A 17,897-nucleotide genomic window follows, 5' to 3' on the forward strand; every position below is an offset into this window, starting at 1 on the left:
AATCGTTGCGATATGTAAGTATGCGACGGTTGAGTCCACCGACCCTTGTTTTTACCAAGCGATGAAGCGGAATCCTCGTTTACCGTCAGAATATTACAATAAAACAACAAAAACGGCTGTAACTGGCGTCCAACTTTTCACGCTTCATTTAAATACGTAGATGTTTATGTTATTGCGGTACAAGCTAAAATAGGGTTGTACAAAATCATTTTCCTATTTTGGGATCTTATATGGCTATAAGGTTTAATTAATACGGTGGCCCGTAAGAATTTATTTTTAAGAAATAGAAGTAGAATTCATGGTTACGGAAAATGATTCTCTCTCAGAGCGCCATTTGTTTCCGAAGCGGTAGTAGTATCTAGTATATTAGAAATGACATCATAAAGAATTCTAAAGGAATCAATTTTGAGAAAATAAATGCCTTTTATGCCTTTATTCTAATGGGATCACTGTTTTATATAAAGAGTAGCATTTAGTTACACCTACTACTAACTACTAGTAGATAGTATTGTCTAAATTATTATTAATTTAATAATATTTCAGGACGTGTCAGAGACCCCGAAAGGGACAATTTTGAGACATTACTTTTTCTTATTATCTCGTTCCCATGTTAATAACTATTAAAATTGAAAATTGATTTTATTTTACCTATTATTACTTATCTATCTTAGTATCCTGGTGTGACTGACACTTATAACTATTTCGATAAATATTGCGAGAAAGCAGTTCTGATAAAGTTTCTAATGAATGATATCTACTTATATCTCGGTACTATCTATGAGATTAGAAATGAGTCATGTGAAAGCTAAACACGATGCCTAAGCAAATGGGCATATCCTGAGGAAGTAACGTTGGCATCATCTGATTATTCATGTTATTCCGTATACTAATAAAACTTCATACGCCAATAAAATAATCACTCCATAGTAATCCAGAAAGGCAAAAAGCGTTTAGAATACCCACACGTACACAATACAATATCATTACTAAAAGGGTTCATTGCTCTATCAGAATTTCATTTGAATTCACTACGTGATGACATGACCAAGACCTAACATTATTTCTAACCGAATTATACAACCTTAACTGTGAAACATTAAGCAAGCAAAAATATTTTCAATTACAGTATTAATTGCTGTTGAGAGATGACCTCAGACCTAATTGTAAACTACATTGTAATCCATAACTATACTTATTACGATGTTTATTGTTCGTACATAGTTGAGGAAGGTAGTAAAAATGCCAGTGTATGAAAAGATAATCACTGTTTATTGAGCTTTGTTTACCACCCACAAACATGTCGGTACAGACCTGCAACTGCAGCCACTTCCTTCGCTCCTACATGTAGGAAATCGGTCAGAGACAATGAGCTCGCAATCAGCTGCCGGCGCTCTTGAAAATCAAGATGGTCGAGGCTATTGGTCCTTGTGCCGCGCACCGCCGGGGCGGGCGCGCTCAGCGACATGTCAACTGCACACGGCCATGTCGCACTCGCAACGCGGTGTATTGTATATTATATAAATCACTGCACTGACGGTATTCACAACACAAAACACACGCGGTCATGTATTTTAAAAATATTTAATCTCAGCACGTACATTCTTGTTGCGCCACAAAGGACGCACAGCGACGGACTGACGCGCGGGTGTCGACTGTCGAGTCGAGTTCGAAGCGCGGGCTGAGGCCTGAGGCGGTCGGCCAGGGTGGGGGCCCGTAACTCGTAAGCCGCGAGCCTTTGTCGCCCTTCGCGACTCGTGTTGCATTCGACTCTACATGAGTCGTTCACTCATTACGGAATACCGAGTACCGACTCGAACGTGCATAAGTACATGTGTACTGCTCGCTTATGGTGCTCTGGTATACATTTGACGATACAACTTGCACGAACAACTAACGGCCATTCCCAATATTCAGTCTATTCTCTTACTTGAAATAAAAATCGTAACTAGTGTTGGCTTTTCTGTCCCAATAAACTAATCCGTGCACGCTGTCTGTCAGTGGGACGACGTATAGCTTACCAGCGATGGAAGTTTGTATGGAAATTTCAATTCACGCGTCCTAATATAAGGCGATAAGAATGACTTATCGGGTATATTGGGACAGTTTCAGATTATTGACAGCTAATTACTGACAGTAGATGGTTGTAATTTATCTCTATCTGTCGATAGTATATTGGAAACGGCCGTAAGTCGCTTACTGCACTGAGTACATTGTCGTCAACGTTCCCTCGGTTATCTAATTATGAGGGATTCACCCCGAGAACAGGTTTTTATTAGATTATAATATTTGTATCGCGCCTTATCGGCACACAATTATTAATAAATATACTATCACTGTTATTTCCGCCTAAATCGGTACCATTTTGTTATCAGCCTTGAAATATAGCGTTGATGCTGATAATACTTATTTATAATAGCCGCCTCAGTAATTTACTGCTTCCTATACACAATATAATCTAAAGTCAATCCATTTTTACCTGCTCACTTCAATCGCTAACTTACTTCGTTACACAAAAAAAGGAACTCAAAAAATTTTAGTATACTTTGATATGCAACATATTTTGATTAAATGACTTGGCAGTATGAAGCGCGTACACCTTCCTTAAAGGCTGGCAACGCTCCTGTGATTCCACTTCACACCAGGTGACCCGTACGCTCGTTTGTCCTCCTTTTACATTAAAAAAAACTATAATTCATATTATACTGAGATAAATAGATACTAATTAATAGTCTGCAGTATTTAAAACAAAAACTCTATAGAAATGTGACAAAGCAGACGTTTTAAACATTATAAAACCCTCTTCGATATTTTATCGTCGTCTACATCGTATTCATGTCTTAGAACAACGCCACTTTATCAATATTCTAAGCACATTCACGATTTATGCACGCGTAGCTACGAATGATAGCATTTAATATGCACACACCACACAGGTACACAGTTGATATTATATGAAATGCAACGTTCCCTCAATAGTCAGCTTATACCTGTGTGGCCAGGCCATCTCCCACTTGAAAAAAACCCTTAACGGTCGATTGTAATGACGCCGCCGCACACCCTTATTGAAAGGCAGGTGCATTACCCCCACCACTCTCGAACTCGCTGTTCGAATGGTCCATATAAAGTTCACAAAGGAACTCTTTATAACACGCGAATGACATTATTAAAAAAGTAACACTAGAAATAATGTGTGCTTTTTTGAGCCAAACTTGCCATAATGTACGATTATAGATTTTCTTCCTCCAAATTACAATATAAATAAGTGTATCTACTTTTTATAGTTAACTTTAATCAAATATATATAATTAGCTAAAGATAGGTTAGCTGATAAGTTAGCCACAAGTTAGGTTATCATCCCCACCATCTCCACAGTGCGGTTTTCGAGGAGCTTCCTTCCACATGCTACAAAGCTGTGGAATGAACTTCCTTGTGCGGTGTTTCCGGGACGATACGACATGGGTACCTTCAAAAAATTCCTCTGGTGTTGCAAGATAATGTGGGCTGCGGTGATCATTTAACACCAGGTATGCTCGTTTGTCCACCTTTTCCATAAAAAAAAAGAGATGTTGGTCCGTTCTTAATAAACAATAAACTTTTCATACATTTCCAAGAACATATATCTAGTATTACTATTAGCTAAGATAAAACGAACCGGATGAAAAATGGCTTCTAAGCTGCCTTTTCCGCGAACATTGAATACATAGTCCGTCAACTATTATTAAGTGTATATAACAATAATCTAATATATAAAGTTCTCATGTGTTTGTAGTTAAACTCCTTCGAAACGGCTTGCCCGATTCTCATGAAATTTTGAGTGCATATTGGGTAGGTCTGAGAATCGGACAACATCTATTTTTCATCCCCCTAAATGTTAAGGGTGGTCCATGCCGAATTTTTTTGACAATTTTTTTTTTAAATTTGTTTGATTATGTCACCATTAAAAAATACATATAGCTTCAAATTTTCACCCATCAACGATCAACAGTTAGTTTTGTATCGCGATTTTAATATCGGCAATACAACGTTTGCTGGGTCAGCTAGTAATAATATAAAGAAAATAAAAAAGGATTGTGTGGTTTTATGAAACCACGGTAAAAGTGAAACTTTTTTTCACATTATAGACATTTAACTAAAAATTTTTGGAATAATATTCCATTAAGAGTATAAAAATCGCTTTATCAATTTTAATTTTATACACTACACGGTCAGCTGCTGCGAGCTATAGGCGCCGCCCGACCGTCACGCGACATGCAATACACAAACGAAAAAGTTTGAGACGATGTAATAATAGTTTCACTCAATAAACTTTAACTTTTAACACGTGTTCTTGTTAATTTGTCTTGTTAATGATTTCAGCTAATAAATTTAAAAACATAATGAAATATCATTCTACAGCAGATTATTATATAAAGGATCTTGGGACGTATTTCGTTCAAATTTAGATAACAACAATGTAATAAGAAAACTGTTAAAAATCCACCGATAACAAACCAGCTCTACTTTGTAGAACAATCTTCTAGTGCTTTATAAGTATGATACGGTGTAAATGACATGTTTAATTGATTTTATACCGACTTCAAAAAAGGAGGAGGTTCTCAATTCGTCGGAATGTTTTTTTTATTTGTTACCTCAAAACTTCCGATTTTGATAATTCTTTGTTTATTTGAATTATTCAATCATCATCAATTGTCCCATTATAATTTGGTCCAGATTTGATAATGGCATCCATGATAAAACCATAAAAGTCATAAATTTGCTATACATACGCATAACAAAGTGGATGATAAATTAACGAATAACTCAATATCGGCAACCGACTTCGATGATTCTCTTTTTATTGGAAAGGATATACTTCAAAGATAGTTTGGTGTGAGTTTGGTTAGGTTCTGATTACGGGATCCATGACAAAGCAATTGTACTCTTCAAAGTCAAAGTTTTTATTTTCGGTCTCATCCAAGATAGGTTTGTAACTACATACATAGTTATGCGGCAACGCTCCTGTGATTCCTCTGGTGTTGCAAGAGATTGTGGGCGGCGGTGATCACTTAACAACAGGTGACCCGTACGCTCGTTTGTCCTCCTATTCCATAAAAAAAAAAGTTATAGGTGAGATGTGCTTGAGTCGTGAGGAGGCAAGAGGCGAGAGCGGGTCGCAGCGAATTAGATTAATTAATTAAATTGTATAAAAATACGCAATTGTTTTTATACTTTTTAGTGCATATTATATCTATTGTTTTGGAATAGTGCTTATGAATTTCAATACTCATATTGTGTTGCATTTATTTCAATTCATATTAGCTCGATAAAATTTATATTTTCTTATCGGAATAGTGTACAAATATGTTATGTACACTATATATTATTATGATCATTAAGTTCCTAATTAATTATCACAAAATACACACTGTTACTATGAAGTGATATTAAGAAATATAATTATGTTCGGGGATCATGTTTAGGGCACTTCAATTTTATTAACTGACCCGGCAAACGTTGTTTTGCCATATAAATTATATTTAGAGTTAGACCGTTTCTTCGACATTGCAACATTACTTTATTTTTCTAAAATAGAAGAATTTTTCTAAAATAAACGCCTAAGTTACTCCTTATTGCATCAGCTACCTGCCACTAAAAGTCCCGTCAAAATCGGTCAAGCCATTTCAGAGATCAGCCGCAACAAAAGCAGACAGACAGACAAAAAATGTTAAAAATGTTATTTTGGTGTATATTTACTAAATCCATATATTCATATACATGTAGTTAAAAACGATTATTTCAATATTGCAAACAGACCGCTGATCTGTCAATAGAAAAAAATTATGTACATATTCGGGAATAATGTAGTCTTAAAGCTATCGGTAATGTGAAATCAAAGTTAATGAGTTTAAAATGAAACAAACACGTATTACCGATTGATTTAAAAGTAATATAAAGTATTTATAAACTGATGAGTATTAATATACTATTTGTATAAACAGCTTTTACATTACTGCTTTAAAAGTGCCAATTTTTACATGTTGCATTTGAAAACGTTTGTGTGGTAAGGGTTACTATAACATAAATGACTTTCTTAATGATACCACAGATTGGGAATGGAGTTACCGCCCTTAGGCTACTAAATAATAAGTTTAATTGTACAATATTACTTTGTAAACATATTTATTTGATGAAAAAAAAAAAGCCCGCTGAGTTTGTTGCGCCCATTCTTCTCAGGTCTGAGGCATTCATTTTGGAATGGGTGGTAGTTTTTTGACTTTCAATAAGTGATGTCACATCCTATTTTGAATAAAAATATTTCAATTTGAATATCCTTAAGAGATAGACATATGCCATCCGGGACTTTTCTGTAGACTTGTATAAGATACACAATTCCACCATACATTATTTTGTTATACCTGATAGAGTTTAGACAGAGTTTTCATTTGAAGTTCCCAGGCGCCTATTTTTTTCCGACACCTCCAACAAATATCGTTAATATATACAAATACTAGCTGACCCGACAGACGTTGTTCTGAACATAATAAATAAAATACAATTTCTTTATGCATTTGTCAATAATATTTCAAAACATACAAAAATTATTTCGTATGAAATGCTCCCTGTTGTTGTAATGAAATTGTTTCACAGCGGAACTATCAAACCGTGGGTCACTAAATTCTCTCATAGAAAATATGTCCAAACAAATATTGGAAATAAAAATAATTATGGATCCCGAATTGAAATAAAAACTATCCTCTATGTCTAAGTCATTCCCATTTAAATCCGTCCATCGCGGACAAACAACGTGACACGTAATTTATATATATATATATATATATATATATATATTTATATATCTACGCTACCATTGGCGAAAACAGCAAAAAAATCGGTGCTCTAGTTACTGAGTTTATCGCGAACAAACAGACAGACGCGGCGGAGAACTTGTTGTGATTAGAAGAATTCTCTGTTATCAATGTCAGCGGGACTCTGTCGTATATTTTTTTTTTATGTATTGTCGTAAGAGATCTCTGTAATAGTTAAGTTACCACTTTGGTAGATATTTTTGGTTTCATAGACCTTTTCAAGTTATGGTTACCGTGACAAATCCTTTTGCTTAGATCTTTGAAGCTTGTCATTAGTGCCAAAAATCTGTCTATACTATGAATGGAGAGCCGTTTTTTTGTTCGGTTATACTGCTAAAACTACTAAACCGATTGGAATAATACTTATACCATAGGATTTTAGTAAGTATATGATATGTTGGTAATTACTGATCTGGAAACTATATTTTTTTCACTTAGAAATACATGCATCATATATTCTATAAAATCTACTGTACTATAGTAAGCGTTCTCTGTTAAAGAAGGATTTCGGGGGCGATAAATCGATCTAGGTTTCAATTTGAAAAAATGTAGTTTTATCCGTGTTAAAATGAGAAACAGCTACAATAACATTAGAATACAAAGGTAACTTTCGCCACTTTATACAAGACTATAATAGCTCAGATGGGACATTGGGTGATGCGGAAAGCAGAAGACCCCGGTTCGAATCCAGATGTCCTATTAGTTTTTTTTAATTCAAGTTTTGTTCATTCTTAAAAATCCTTCTGTCTCTAGTACGAATTAAAACTTAATGAAAATTAATATACTACGCTAACAATCATTTCTAATATCACTTACTGGATTTTACAACGTTATCTATAGTCCCACTCTCACTCCGAGTGTCGTCATCGATTGGCCTGCGTCTTGTTCTTGACATTATATCTTTCAAAGTAAGATCATCCATTTTAAACCAACATGGACACATATCCGCACAAAACACAAATACATATATACTTTCATTTGAACAACTTAACAAAGGTCTACTTTAAGCGAAACTCAAATAATAACTGAGACATTGAAAAGACCTGAGATTAGATAGTGACTGATACTACAGCAGTTTATCAAATTGTTCTTTAGATCATTCGAGCTGGAAAATATTGTTGCCAATGGCGGAATTACACAATAACATTTTTTTTTTATGGAACTTAGGTCCATATTCCAGATGATTCAATTTTAACTGTGCAGAAAAGAGACAAAATACGACCAATCAGGTACGTATTGAGATGGGCAGATTATGTAACGAGGTGGTCGACCGGATCTTCTGCACATTTTTTTTAAATTAAAATAAGGGACGAGATGAGCCGGACTTTCAGCTGATGGGATTTGATACTGCCCTGCTCATTACAATGCAGTGCCGCTCAGAATTCTTGAAAGCCCCAAAATTCTGAGCGGCACTATAACTGCGCTCGTCACCTTGAGACATAAGTTGTTAAGTCTAATTTTCACAGTAATTTCACTAGCTACGGCGCCCTTCAGACCGAAACACAGTAATGCTTACACATTACTGCTTCACGGCAGAAATAGGCGCCGTTGTGGTACCCATAATCTAGCCGGCAACCTGTGCAAAGGAGCCTCCCACTGGTTTATGTAAGTAAGCGTAAAAGGATAGATTTGTCTACCTCTAGTAGTTTAAACTATGGATAGATAGGTTATTGAAAACGGCCGTTAGACAATGCAGTAGCTACTTATGAAAATTGAAATGTAAGTAAGCGTAAAAGGATAGATTTGTCTACCTCTAGTAGTTAAAACTATGGATAGAAAGGTTATTGAAACGGCCGTTAGACAATGCAGCAGCTACTTATGAATATTGAAATGTAAGTACGCGTAAAAGGAAAGATTTGTCTACCTCTAGTAATTTAAACTATGGATAGATAGGATATTGAAAACGGCCGTTAGACAATGCAGCAGCTACTTATGAATATTGAAATGTAAGTAAGCGTAAAAGGAAAGATTTGTCTACCTCTAGTAATTTAAACTATGGATAGATAGGATATTGAAAACGGCCGTTAGACAATGCAGCAGCTACTTATGAATATTGAAATGTAAGTAAGCGTAAAAGGATAGATTTGTCTACCTCTAGTAATTTAAACTATGGATAGATAGCATATTGAAAACGGCCGTTAGACAATGCAGCAGCTACTTATGAATATTGAAATGTAAGTAAGCGTAAAAGGATAGATTTGTCTACCTCTAGTAATTTAAACTATGGATAGATAGGATATTGAAAACGGCCGTTAGACAATGCAGCAGCTACTTATGAATATTGAAATGTAAGTAAGCGTAAAAGGATAGATTTGTCTACCTCTAGTAGTTAAAACTATGGATAGATAGGTTATTGAAACGGCCGTTAGACAATGCAGCAGCTACTTATGAATATTGAAATGTAAGTAAGCGTAAAAGGAAAGATTTGTCTACCTCTAGTAATTTAAACTATGGATAGATAGGATATTGAAAACGGCCGTTAGACAATGCAGCAGCTACTTATGAATATTGAAATGTAAGTAAGCGTAAAAGGAAAGATTTGTCTACCTCTAGTAATTTAAGCTATGGATAGATAGGATATTGAAAACGGCCGTTAGACAATGCAGCAGCTACTTATGAATATTGAAATGTAAGTAAGCGTAAAAGGATAGATTTGTCTACCTCTAGTAATTTAAACTATGGATAGATAGGATATTGAAAACGGCCGTTAGACAATGCAGCAGCTACTTATGAATATTGAAATGTAAGTAAGCGTAAAAGGATAGATTTGTCTACCTCTAGTAATTTAAACTATGGATAGATAGGATATTGAAAACGGCCGTTAGACAATGCAGCAGCTACTTATGAATATTGAAATGTAAGTAAGCGTAAAAGGGTAGATTTGTCTACCTATAGTAATTTTTTTTTTATGGAATAGGAGGACAAACGAGCGTACGGGTCACCTGTTGTTAAGTGATCACCGCCGCCCATACTCTCTTGCAACACCAGAGGAATCAGAAGAGCGTTGCCGGCCTTTAAGGAAAGTGTACGCGCTTTTTTTGAAGGTACCCATGTCGTATCTTCCCGGAAACACCGCACAAGGAAGTTCATTCCACAGCTTTGTAGTACGTGGAAGAAAGCTCCTTGTAAACCGCACTGTGGAGGACCGCCACACATCCAGATGGTGAGGATGATATCCTAACTTGTGGCGTGTCGGGCGAAGGTGGAATTCGGCGGCAGGAATTAGGTAAAACAGCTCTTCAGAACACTCCCCGTGATAAATGCGGTAGAAGACACACAATGAAGCGACGTCTCTACGCAACGCCAAGTGATCCAGCCGTTCACAGAGTACTGGGTCCCCGACAATTCGCGCTGCTCTGCGTTGCACGCGGTCAAATAGATCGAGCTAATACTGGGGTGCGCCAGACCAGAGATGACAGCAATACTCCATGTGTGGCCGGACCTGCGCTTTGTACAGCGCTAGAATGTGGGCCGGCTTGAAGTATTGCCGTGCTCTATTAATGACGCCCAGTTTCTTTGAAGCCAATTTGGCTTTGCCCTCCAGATGGCCACGGAATTGGCAATCGCTCGAGATTTCGAGACCCAGTATTCCGATACTAGGCGAGGCTTTTAGGGAAGTGTTGTCGAAGAGCGGTGATGCGACAAATGGGGTTTTTTAGTGGTAAACGCGCAAACTTGAGTCTTCTGGGGGTTAAATTGGACAAGGTTCAATTTACCCCATTCTGCGACCTTCACAAGAGAGGACTCGATAGAAGACACATGTTTCTCCCGGCACTGGTCGACGATTTCTCGAGAGAGACGTGCATGGCCCGTGTATACGGCATCACCAGTGCTGTCATCTGCATAGCAATGAATGTTGGAGGTGTCCAACATATCATTGATATGCAGAAGAAACAGCGTAGGAGATAGCACACAGCCTTGGGGCACTCCAGCATTCACGGGCTTCGGGTTCGAGCAATGTCCGTCGACAACGACCTGTATGCTGCGCCCAGTGAGGAAGCTGGAGGTCCACTTGCACAAGCTCTCGGGAAGCCTAAATGATGGAAGTTTAGAGAGGAGCGCCTTATGCCATACACGATCAAAGGCCTTCGCTATATCCAGGCTAACTGCCAGGCTTCCCCCTTGCTTTCAATAGCCGCAGCCCATCTATGTGTTAGGTATACCAGAAGATCACCTGCCGACCGACCATGGTGAAACCCGTATTGTCGGTCGTTGATCAACTGGTGACCCTCTAGGTATACCAAGAGCTGACGGCTATTTATGCTCTCCATGATTTTGGAGAGCAGGGAGGTAATAGCAATAGGCCTGTAGTTTGCCGGATCCGAACTGTCTCCTTTTTTTTGGATCGGATGGACAAGGGCTGACTTCCATGAGTCAGGGACTACGCCTTTTATAAGAGTGCCGGAATAAACGCGTTAGCACCGGCGTCAACTCAGGGGCACACGTTCTAAGCACGATTGGAGAAATGCCATCCGGCCCGCTCGACTTCCTGACGTCCAACGAAAACAGAGCTCGCCTAACAGTTTTCTGTCTGAACTGTACTTCAGGCATAGAGCTCTGACACCGCGGGATGGTCGGCGGTGTTTTTCCGTTGTCGTCAAGAGTCGAGTTGGAGGCGAAAAGAGCGCACAGGAGATCGGCTTTCTCTTTTGCCGTATGGGCCAGGGTGTCATTCCTCATGTGCAACGGCGGCATGGACGGCTGGCTGAAGTTACCAAGAGCAGCTTCCGACAACGACCAGAACTTGCGTGTTCCGGTCGGGTAACTGGAAAGCTGCTCGCCGATTTTGACGACGTGTTTTGACTTTGCACGGGCGATTTGCCGCTTAAAAAATCTGGAAGCACGGTTGTATTTCCTCTTTAGAACTATGCAGTTCGGATCCTTTGTGCTCAGCGCCGCAACCCAAGTTCGATACGCCTGTTTTTTGCAGTCAGATGCTGCTTTAACTGACGCATCGAACTAGGGCTGTGATCTGCCACCGATCGGTACTACAGAGCTTGGTATAAAAATATCCATGCCCTGTAGTATCACATCGGCTACTGCAACGGCGCAGGCACTAGGATCATCCGAAGGGAAACAAACCCTGCTCCAAGGGTAGGATGCAAAAAAGGAACGCATCCTATCCCAATCTGCTGACTTGTAGTGCCAAACGCGGCGGGTCGCTGGTGGTCTGCGACGTGGGCGTCATATAGGCACTACACTCCTAACCAGGCAATGGTCGGACGTTCCGAGAAGGGCGTCGACAATGACCTGGTAACCATCGGGATGTGTAGTCAGCAGAAGATCTAATAAGGACGGCATGTGGCTATCCACATCCGGGAGCCGCGTTGGCGACTCAACCAATTGGGAGAGATCGTACGCCAATGCAAAATTATGCACAGATCGCCCTGCGTAGTCTGTGGTACGTGATCCAAGCCATTCGGCATTGTGCCCGTTGAAATCACCCAAGACTACGATTTCAGCGGAGGGGATCTGTGCAAGCACGTCGTCAATTGCCGCTTGAACGCAGCCCATGAGATGATCGGTTTCTGCGTTACCACTATGGGACCTGTAGACACACGCATAGATGCGGACGCGGTCCTCTAAATCTACGCGGAGCCAGAGAGTGGACAGGTCCCTACCCTCAAAATTGCCGAGACGGCGACAGCAGATATCCTCCTTAACGTACACACATACCCCGGCATGAGGCAAAAAATTGTGCTCAATTTTGTACCCGGGGTACGTTAAATATGACGTATCGCTAGGTCGAGATATCTGCGTCTCCGTAAGGAAACACAAGGCCGGCTTCGCCGTCTCAAGGTGGTGGTGGACGGCGTTTAAGTTGGAGTGAATTCCCCTGATATTGCAAAAGTCCACGTTGAGTGTGGAGCGGGGTGCCGTGGTGTTACTGCCTCGTTTGTCCTTGGTCATGCGCGGTACTGTGCCCTCCCCAGAATACGAAGGGCAGCCCGAGCTAGAGTGCTCGGGGAGGGATTCTCAGACTCTGGTAGAGCCGGTACTCTCCTGGGGTACTATCTCTTTAGGGACCGCTTTCATAATCTTTGTTGGGGATGGGGGGGGAATGGCCTCCGGTCCTCGACACTAACCTATGCGAAACATAGCGGCACTAGGCCGCTACTTCACGCCGGTATTCTGTGCGAGTGTGGTAATTAACCCGGACGAGTCTGGCCCGATTGTGCTGACGTCAAAAGACGGCTGCGTGACTCTCCCACCTCAGTAATTTAAACTATGGATAGATAGGTTATTGAAAACGGCCGTTAGACAATGCAGCAGCTACTTATGAATATTGAAATGTAAGTAAGCGTAAAAGGATAGATTTGTCTACCTCTAGTAGTTAAAACTATGGATAGATAGGTTATTGAAAACGGCCGTTAGACAATGCAGCAGCTACTTATGAATATTGAAATGTAAATAAGCGTAAAAGGATAGATTTGTCTACCTCTAGTAATTTAAACTATGGATAGATAGGTTATTGAAAACAGCCGTTAGACAACGCAGCAGCTACTTATGAATATTGAAATGTAAGCAAGCGTAAAAGGATAGATTTGTCTACATCTAGTAGTTTAAACTAAGGATAGATAGGTTATTGAAATCGGCCGTTAGACAATGCAGCGGCTTTTTATGAATAACAACGAATAAGTTAGTATCAGATACGAGCAGGACCTAAGGCTTTGTTGGATCGCTCCAAAGGGACCGCAGCGACCAAACCCAATGATGTGAACTCAGTTAAATTAAATGTGTTAAGCCTTTAGAACTATTTATAAAACCTTCTGCCCTACATATTCAACAGACCATAATTTCAAGCCTCGGGCTATGCTGCGCGTGTAATCTATGCTACGAACCGAATTATTTTATATATATTAAGAAACTCAATAAGTATTTTTATTACACAAATAAAACTGAAAACAAAATTTTATGAACGATGCTGGACTCGAACCCACGACCTCTCGCGTTCCGTGCCAGTGCTCTGCCAACTGAGCTAACCGTTCGAGTGACGTATCGTCATAAAATCTTGTATGCTTTGTTTAACTCTTAGGATGTGGCTTCTTTTAGATTAGCAAGAGCGACGTCTCAAGTCAATTTCCTAATATGCAAATATTGGGGTTGAGCAGGTTATCAACTGTAAAGTAGATCAGGTAGATGAATTTATTTTCAGTTTTATTTGTGTAATTAACCCCAGAAGTGAGGGTTATCACTTTAAAAACATAACAAAGTATTATGATTTTAACACATATGAATATACGTATTGAAATTGTGATCAATTTGAAAATCACTGATTAATATAACTTTAGTAAGACATTAGATATAGCCAATAATAATATATTGTACGTTCCAATATTGGTGGTCTTTACCCTATTGCAACTAGAACTGAACAGTACCTAATCACTTGTCAGATTACTTACATTAATACTATCTGATGACAAAACAAAATGATAAATAAAATAAATTTGGGTAAGCTGTTGTAAATGTTGCTAAATGTGTAATATAAGGTTTATGAATAAATAAATTATGAATGACAAAAGTATGAAATCACTTGACAGGTTATATTTTACGCTCACCTCTAGCGTATATGGGGAAGTCGCCGTCTGAACGGCTGTGTGTAAGCATGGGTCCGTAGCACCGCCACGGAGGACGGCCGCGGTATCTGCGACCCTCCACGACTTGGCTCACGTCCACTCCATTACCACATGACCACGGCAGCAGCCCCCACGTAAATCCAAGCACTAGCACCTAAGCCCGGGACACTGTTACATAGATGGCGGCGCCACAGCGGTGTGCTATGGAATGGAAGCGGCGCAGCGCATCTCGATCGCGCATCCCTCTCCCGGCCATCGTAACCCCTCTACACCGCAAACTAACATCTCTCTTGGTACAATCAACCTCATAACTGATTGATGTAACAGACATACATCATCTTATCTTTCTGACGTCATAATATACAGAAAGTATGTCAATAAACTTATAATTAATGTCATATCATGCAACAAATTAATGCAACCGCAAGGAGGCCTTGTTTAGGGTTCTGTACCCGAAAAGTAACCAACGGGAGACCTTTAACTCAGCCTGAGATCTATAGAGCGTACTAAGACTTTGCTCAGATTTTACTTACGTAAATCCTAGCCGAGTGTAAGCTTAGCCATAACCTTTGATTCGGTTTGTATTTAAAGTCTTTGACAGCCGAAATAATGCCTACGCTAAAAGAAGCTGTCAAGTTCGCGTTTAATCACACTCGGCTAAGTTTTACGCAAGTATAAGGATATAGATCAATTATAAGTTGACAGTTAACCTCTATTTTGCAATGCACGCACACTAACACAAAGTGACATACAAATCTCAAGTGTACCTAACACGTAGCTTGCCACGCACACTAAAGTAATAAAGCTGGCCTGTTTTCATCGGTTGTCTAGCAGCAACAGGCTCTATTTAGACGGATGAATTATCTAAATAGATAGCTAATAATTTACTCACATAAATCACCATTTGTTGCTGAAGAGTCAAATGGAACTGACAAATGCCTTCCCCCTTTGTCGATTGATTGCACTCCCAGTGCGTTTTCTGCTTCGCCTATGAAATAGTTTTAAAATACATTTTTATAATGTTACTTTTACTGTCAAAAAAATTTTTTAAAGTCAAAAAGATTTAAATTAAAAAAATAACAGCAGCAATTGCATTCCGGGAGTACCAGTAGAAGTGAAAACTTGAACATTAACGTTATGCATTATTGAATATTTTGGAATGGTTAGGGGATGATAATTTCGCACGAATTGCTTTCTGTATCAGTATAAAAGTACTAGCATTTATGTGGTTGAATACAATATTCATTTATTGCGCTATCGTACACAAAAATTGCAATTTATATAACATAAAAAAAATTAACACTTGAACTATTGCAATTATTTTATATTAAAAAGTTTGTCTCTCAGAAAAATCAACTTTCATCCATAATTTCAACGTTTGTGTTACGAATATTCGCCAGGCCGCGTGTCCTGACGCGAGTTTAACATTTTATACCCATCCCAAGAACAGTGCTCAAAGCCGCTAAAAAGGATTTCACTTCAAAAAATGTGTACTACTAAATCAACAGGGTCGACTGTCTAATTAAATTGTGAGAATAGTATGTTTATAATTATTACAGTCGAAATGAATCATTTTGGTTAAACCTGAGTTGCCTAAAAATTATTTATTAAACTTATATTGTTATAATTTATTAAATCACAAAGATCTTCCTGGTTCTACCAATATTATTAATTTGAACTAATAGAAATCAACAAATAAAATTTGAAAAACAAAATTTTATGAACGATACAGGATTCGAACCCACGGCCTTCTGGCGTTCTGTGCCGGTGCTCTAATCAACTGAGCTAACCGAATGGTGTTTTTCAAATTTTACTTGTGTATTAATAATCCTAGAAGTGAAGGTTATCACTTTAAAAACATAGCATATTGTCTAATAGAAATCATAAAAGTATATTTTAATAAAAAAATATGTAGTTAAGAATAGTTTTCATAGCCTCATGTTATTTAATATTAGAACTGATATTATGTACGTTTTTATTACAATTTTTTTTTATAGATATATATTCTAAATAATATATTAATGTGTGTTTAATGTTTTAGTCCTAAAATTCATCATTATCATTCATCAGTCAGGAATAATATTTTTATGTATTTTACTATATTTTCTGAAATGATACTAAAATTCTCATACATTGATTTAAAAAAAAAACAACATTAATAGAAAACTGTTTAATTTCAAAAATTATAATATACAATTGTTAAATAATTTCCCACAAGGGATTATCAATATAAGAGACCATATCTGAGACATCCATAAAGTCATGCATCGTCCCTGCTGAACTGGGTTTTTTACTCTGTTGATCCTCATACTTTTCTTTGTACTGCTGCTTCCAATTGATATCCTCACTATGCTCTATACTTCCAAAATCCCTTTTGAATAATGAATGCCAAAAACAGGGGCTGTCAATTATAGCTTTTATTCTTTTACATGTTTTCAGTACATTTAGAATGTCTGTTGTGTCAAGCAACATCATTATAGAAAAAAATGTGTCCTCAGGAATACCCAATAAACTAGCGCTGGGATAGCCACAGTAACTAAGTATGCTGCTCTTCACTGGGGCAACAATTTTATTTCTAAAAATATTTGATAAATGCTTTAAATCTCTAAACATCATTGGTATTGTTGAAGCTTGTGGTGAGACAACATATCGGCTAACTGGAAGGCACACTGAATAAATTTCAGAGTTTTTATTATTTACAATTGCATTAACAATTGTAGCAGACCCTAAAGGACTCATTATAATGTCCACAACAATATCATGGAGTCCAGACAGTATGAATGTGTCTCTGTATGTATCAGTTTTCTGATCAAAGAGCTGTTCCTTTAAAGCTTGACTATTATATTCCAACTGGCCACTGCTTGTTTGTGTTACTGGAGAAAAACCATTCTCTAGCATTAAAACCACAATTAAAATAAAAAAGAGATCTTTCTGCCTCAAATCTATTGGTTCTTTCCAAAATAATAACTGTTTTACTATATCATTAAGTCTCACAGGTACTTGTTCTGTTGTACTCTCTTCCAATAGAAAATTCATACTTTCTTACTACCAGAATTACACTATTGAAAAAAATATTTCAAAATAATATGCATTTTTTTGTTACTAGACTGTATAAAGTAATAATAAAACCACTGTAAATTCCAATTGTTAAAACGAATTCCAGATAACTTAAATATTAATAAATATGAAGTATGAACAACTTCAAATTATTACAATTCTGATTCAGATTTCAAAGTTTATGTTTTTCTTTCAACATTGATGCCCAATGCCAATGTCAATTTTGAAGCATCAAACTTCAAACATGTTTTGTGTTGTGTGTCATTCAGTGTTGCTACTCTAAAAAAATATTATTATTATTCTGCTGTATTAAAAATAAAAATATGCTGAAAAGAAACATTAAATTATATTTATTTCAACAAGGTTGTATAAAAAACAAGAAGCAATACACAAACTAAATTTCAAGGTTAATTAATAC

The 17,897-nt window shown here is 37.8% G+C and overlaps 1 protein-coding gene across 1 annotated transcript; it reads right to left on the reverse strand.

The window, feature by feature from the left end:
* Positions 1–16,577: 16,577 nt before the first annotated feature.
* On the reverse strand, positions 16,578–17,658 carry LOC126970582 (F-box only protein 7-like). The gene has a single exon (XM_050816573.1). The coding sequence runs from the start codon at positions 17,456–17,458 to the stop codon at positions 16,622–16,624; it is 837 nt and encodes a 278-aa protein (XP_050672530.1). The 5' UTR covers positions 17,459–17,658; the 3' UTR covers positions 16,578–16,621.
* Positions 17,659–17,897: the final 239 nt, after the last annotated feature.

This window comes from Leptidea sinapis, chromosome 21 (assembly GCF_905404315.1).
Source record: "Leptidea sinapis chromosome 21, ilLepSina1.1, whole genome shotgun sequence".
Taxonomy (NCBI): Eukaryota; Metazoa; Arthropoda; class Insecta; order Lepidoptera; family Pieridae; genus Leptidea; species Leptidea sinapis.